General features: G+C 46.7%; 2 protein-coding genes across 2 annotated transcripts in view; one reads left to right on the plus strand and one right to left on the minus strand.

Moving 5' to 3' along the window:
* Window positions 1-170: 170 nt before the first annotated feature.
* CSUI_007145 (uncharacterized protein) lies at window positions 171-1134 on the minus strand. The gene has a single exon (XM_068067295.1). The coding sequence runs from the start codon at window positions 525-527 to the stop codon at window positions 396-398; it is 132 nt and encodes a 43-aa protein (XP_067920729.1). The 5' UTR covers window positions 528-1134; the 3' UTR covers window positions 171-395.
* Window positions 1090-5673, plus strand: part of CSUI_007146 (c terminal region domain-containing protein) — a gene marked incomplete at its 3' end in the record, with an annotated part of 5385 nt that continues 801 nt past the window's right edge. The window contains exons 1-3 of the mRNA XM_068067296.1: window positions 1090-3349; window positions 4328-4452; window positions 5238-5467. Coding sequence (XP_067920730.1) covers window positions 2469-3349; window positions 4328-4452; window positions 5238-5467 — 1236 coding nt within the window. The remainder of the gene's footprint in view (window positions 3350-4327; window positions 4453-5237; window positions 5468-5673) is intronic.

Raw genomic sequence — 5673 nt, forward strand, 5'->3', positions numbered from 1 at the left:
GTGGGCTCCTCCACGCCCAACACGATCAGCAACAGCAGCGGTTCGCCCGTCTTTCGGGATTGCTGCGGAGGAAACACTTGGCGTTCGTCGCAACGACTTGCAGTCACACACGCAGAGTAGATAGGTTACACTCAAGCGAGCTGACTCGTTCCTTCTTTACAAAAGAGAATAACTTGTGTTCCTCTCTTCCTCTGAGACGCTGCAAAGCCAGCACTCCGCACTGGACGAGACGCGTTCAATTTTGCCGCCTCCCCAGAGGTGTGGGCGCTCAACCCTACGGCAGTTGCTCCGCTGCCGCGGAACTTCTCGCACACCGCAGGGCTACCTCGTTACTTGTCGCTGCCGGTGCCTGGCACCGGCATAACATCTACCCCTTGCAAGCGCCCAGGAATTACTCATACCCGTCTTTCCCGCAGAATAATTAAACATCTCTCATGTCTTTCGAAACAGAGAGGGAAAGGGAAGATTACCATCTCGAAAGAGAGTAAAATTCTGTCTATTCCATGAAAAACACACAAAACGCACATGGATAGTCGCCATATCGACAAGTTCACATGCGACTTCGTAGTCGTTGTCGGTACTGGTAGTTCGAGTATCTCCTTCTTCCTATCCCTTTCATGGCTCTCCGATCTCTTGAACCGATTTTGTGTACCTTCCCTTCTATCCCCGTCCCGACGTCCACTCCTTCACTTTCATGCGAAGAAGTCTATCATGAAAAGCTGCCTTAGAAGAAGGATAAACAAAGCACACACCGAGGAGACAGGTTTTCTCCCTTTTCGTCAGCCGTCACCACAAGTCCATTCTTCTTCTTTTCCCTTCTCTCTTTCTTTCATTGTCGACGAATTACACATGAAAAGCCGGACAATCGGCCAGTCTAGATACACTCTCTACCCTACTGCTGGTTCTTTGTTACTATTTATCAGAGAAGTCTCGGATATCGAGGGAGTTTCTCTAGCCGACTTCGCGCAGCGTCTCCGATCCATCGAGGTTGGAGGCACACTGCCGAGAGATCCTCTCATCTCAGGGCCCTTTTCCTTCTGTTTTCTTCTCGCTCTTCTTCCTTTTTTCAGCTGACAAGGCTATACCGAAGGAAAAGAAGAGGGAAAGGCATGAGAGAAAAAGTGTCTTTCTCCCATTTCCAGCTCCGGGCCTTGTAGAAGATCAACTCTCTTCTACATGAGAAACAGTATCGACATGCACGCGGTCGTCTTGTTGATCTTTTCCTCTACCAAGCATCATCTATCTCTCCCATGTGTCTGCAAGAAGTTTTCCATCATCCCGTCTCCTTTTCTCTTGACTCTTCTTGTCTTTCTTCTCTGTCTCTCTATCACCCCACCCGAAGATCGAAGAGAAGCTTCCTGCTCTTCCGTGTTTTCTTCTCGTACCCTTCCTTTCCACGCCCCCAGAAGAGTCGATATAGACCTCAAGCAGTCGCAATACTAGCACGGCTACCCCACATGAAGCTACTGTTTCTCATTCCTCCTTGGAGAGGGAAAGAGAAAGATTCTTTTAGACTCTTTTTCTTTGCCTAGCCTTTCTCCTCATCTTCTTTTATCTAACTCTCCCCTTCTCCCTTTGTTTCTCTGTCCCTGATACAAAAAGATCGGTAGTTCTTTTCAAGAATCTTCCTTCTCCCTCACAACTCTCAACTTTCTCGACAGAGAGAACAACGACCCGCTTCGCCTTTCTTGTTCTTTCTGTTCTTGCCTCCGCTCTTTCATCTCTCTTATTTCTCTCTCTGGATTTCTCTGTAAGTGACAGGTCAACTTTTCCTTCCTTCTTCCGCTTGCTTTCTCAATCTTGAGAAATTCCCCAGAGGAACCAAGAGGACGGTAGTCGCTCTCTCTTGCTCTGTATATACACATACGTATATAGAGTGAGACAGAGCAGCAGAGAGATACTGAACTAACTACATACACATCTCTATGTCTTTTCATATCTCTCTCGCTGTGTAGACGTAAAGACTCTTCGGTTTTCTCAGCTTAGAACACTCTCGTCCAGATTCGGAGGGTAGGAAAGATATGATCGGAGAAGAAGGAAAGAAAGGAAGGTTTTTATGCGGCCTGTGTGCTTTAGTTGAACCAGAGAGACAGAGGTGGCTGTGAGGGATCTTCTTGTCCTCTTCGTCGCCATTCTAGAGAAGAGAAGTCGTCTATTTCCTTTCTTCTACTTTCTTCTTCTTCTTTCCTTCCGAAAGTTTCGGTATCCCTCTCTTTGTCAGTCTTCTTCTCCTTCTTCTCGGCATTGAAGAAGGTCTTCTGGTCGGCTTGTATTCCTCCTAGGCTTGTTCTCTGCTTCCGTTCTTTCTTTTCTCTCCTCCTCCTGTTCTCTCTCTCTGTTCCTCTCTCGCAGTGCAAAGACAGAGAAGAAGGAGAAAGAGAAGGTTAAGGAGGGTTCATCTGTCTGTTCTCTTTCTTTCCTGAGTTGATAGGTAAAGCGAGGTCTCCTTCGTGTTAACCTACTATTCTATGTCTCTCAATACAATGGCGACCGTCCAGAGAGCATCTTTTCTTGCTGTCTCCAAACTTCCTTCTTCTTCTTCATCTTCTCTTCTTCCCTCTTCGTCGTCTTCTTCGTCAGGTCTGTCTTCTTATGTCTCTTTCTCTCGGCACAAAGGCATGAACAGAAATCTCCTAAGTAAAACCAAAAGACTCCTCTCCTTTTCTTCTTCTTCTTCTCTCGTGAATAGGAATCCCTACATCACAACTACTCCTGTAGACTGTCTGGCGACTCCTCTCTCTAAGGAAAGTAAAGATCTCTCACCCTCTTCTTCTGCTTCTCAAGACCATAAACTCAGCAACAGCGGCCTCCTTCTCTCCTCTTCTTCATCTTCTCCCTCCCGTCATAACTCTACCTATCTCTCTCGACAGTCTCTTCATACTCTCTCTCTTCTTAAAAGAACGAGCGGAGAGGAAGAAACCCATTACAGTCATCTGCATGCAAAGTTCACGAGAAAAGCAAGAATAAGAAGAACTCTTCATCCCTCCTTCTTCTTCACTTCTCTCCCCTCTGTTAGATCCAGACCAACTCCATGCACCCCCCTCTTGTCATCTTCTTCTTCTCTTTCTTCTTCTTTTCCTAATCTTACGACTCCAGCCTCGCAAACGAAGCATGTCTCCTACTATTCAGTCTCTCAGAAAGCGTTCTTTTCAACTAGTCGGGGGAATACAAGAGGAGGCGGCGAAGGCGATTCGTCAGAGAAGACGACCAATCCTTATGCTATTCTAGGGTGTAGCCCTTCCTCGACACCTCAAGAGATCAAGAAGAAATTCCGAGAACTAGCTAAGAAGTATCATCCTGACCTCAATCCAGACCCTGCGGCTAAACAGAAGATGGCGGAAGTCGCTGCGTAAGACACACCCCGAGAAAGAAGAGAAGAAGAGAAAGAGACAAACGACAGGGGCAAAAGAGAGAGAAAAGAAGAGTCTCACTTCTCGAGAAGGTCTCGCACGCGCGTGCGGTAGAGAGAGAGAGAGGCATGGTAGTGATATAGAAGAGAGATCTAGAGAGAGGGAGATAGACATGTTTGTATATGGAGGGTTCGAGATGTAGATATAGAGATATGTAGAAAGATAGATATGTACGTTGTGGACGACAGATTCATTGGCCTTGAAGGGCCCTGTCCCTCCCTTGTCTCCAAGCACATTCTTCACTCTATGGGTATAGATATGTTTTGACAGATGTACATGTATGTGATATATCTATGGAACTACGCAGCCGTCTGTATGCCTCTACAGAGATGTATGTGTATATCTATGTTGACGCAACGGAAAGAACCTCTGAGGGGCTTCTCTCTGACGTAGCCGGATGGTTTCTCCGTGTATTCTCATTCTATATCTATCTACCTATCGATTGTCTCCATGTTCTCGTCTATCTATCTATCTATGTGTCGGCATCTATGGGATTCACTGTATCTTCCTGTCTTCCTATCTGTTTAGCTAATGTGTCTCTCTTTCTTCAGTCTATCTTGTGTGTTTCGTCTCTTCATTCTCTCTGTCTCTGTCTATCTGAGTGCATGGGTTTGCCCCTGTCTTTCTCCTGCTTCTCACGTCCATGCGAAGAGAGAGGTCGGGTATATATCTATAGACTCCCTACATCACTACACTATAGAGGAGAAATGTCTTTCTTCTCTCTCTTTCTATCTAGATTCTCATGACATTCTCTACCTCAGTGTACACCTCATTCCTCTTTCTTTCTTATCCCGTCTTATCCCTTCTTACCTCTTTCTTTATGATCTCTCACATGATCGCTTTCTTATTTCTTTCTTTCTTTCTTAACTCTCTTCTTTTCGTCGCTTTCTCCTCTCTTTCTTTCCTCCTTCGTATAGAGCGTACGAGTTGCTGAGCGATCCAAAGCAGCGAGAGTTTTATGACAAGACAGGCATGACACCCGAACAGGCCGCCGCCGCAGCTGCAGCTGCAGGGGGTGCGGGGGGGGGGCCTCATCCAGGAGGTACGTCGCCAGGCCCAGCTAGAGCGAGGATCACAGAGCTATAGAAGATACAACGATAGATGGAAAGAGCTATAGACACACGGAGAGGGGGCAAACATGTCTACAGAGACATAGATAGATCGAAGATACATATGGAGGCACATCAAAGGCAGGTAGTCAGATTAAAGATAGATAGATAGATAGGTTCTTTAGTGTTGACCTTATGTCCCGTAGATGTGGTATGAGATGGCTTGCGTGTATGCGGGTGAAGTAGGTGTTGATCTGAGGGATGATCTTGCAGTAGAGAGCTGGAGACAGATCAGTAGAGGTGTTCCTACAGCTGCCTAATATCTCTACTTAGCAATAATGGCTCTCATGATGCCGATGTCATGAGAAAGAGACGGGGTGCTAACCTGATTGTAGGCTGTACATACACCCGAAACGATCTGAAAGTCTTCTTGTTTCTTGCCTAAACAAATACATCCATCACTTTGTTGACACTCCTTAACTTTCTTACCTCTTGACCTCTCATCTGCTTTCTTTCTTTCTTCATTCTCTCTTTCTCGTCATTCCAATCTCTCTCTTTCTCTCTCGATTCTTTCACGTACTCCCACGTTTCTGTCTATCTCGATCCCTCCTAAATCTTTTCTTTTCTTTCCATCTCTCCCATGATTCCTGCGTTCCCCTCCTCCTACTCCTTCTACCATGTCCCCCGTCAACTCCTCTTTCCTCTTCTCCTTCCTTTCTTTCGATCTCTTTCTTTCATCTCCCTCCTCCTCCTTCTTTCTCTTTCTCTCTGACTGCAGCGGGCCACGGCCCAGGTGGTTTCGACGCCTCCTTCATGTTCACCGATTTCGCCGAGATGTTTGCAAATATGGCGGGCTTCGGAAGTGCCACAGGAGGTATGGGAGGGAGCTTCACTTCCACCACCTTCACGTCAGGGGGCGCGGAGAGCGGGACGGCTGCTGTGCGTGGAGACGATATTCAGACAGAAGTAACTATCGAACTACTTGAGGCGATTCAAGGATGTGAGAAGGTAAGAAAGATCCTCCATCTTCAAGCAGGTTGTTGATGGGCGATCATGGATGGAGGGGCGTCATGGACAGAGAGGTGTGTGGATGGAGATGCTCGTGTATGTATGAATCCGTATGTATAGGTCTTGTCACGTTGAGAGAGGAGGTCGATATGAGTTGAGCTTACGGATGAAAGAGGTAGTCGGGGGATAATGAGGACATTCTTCTT

Source organism: Cystoisospora suis (assembly GCF_002600585.1).
Source record: "Cystoisospora suis strain Wien I chromosome Unknown contig_3712, whole genome shotgun sequence".
Taxonomy (NCBI): domain Eukaryota; phylum Apicomplexa; class Conoidasida; order Eucoccidiorida; family Sarcocystidae; genus Cystoisospora; species Cystoisospora suis.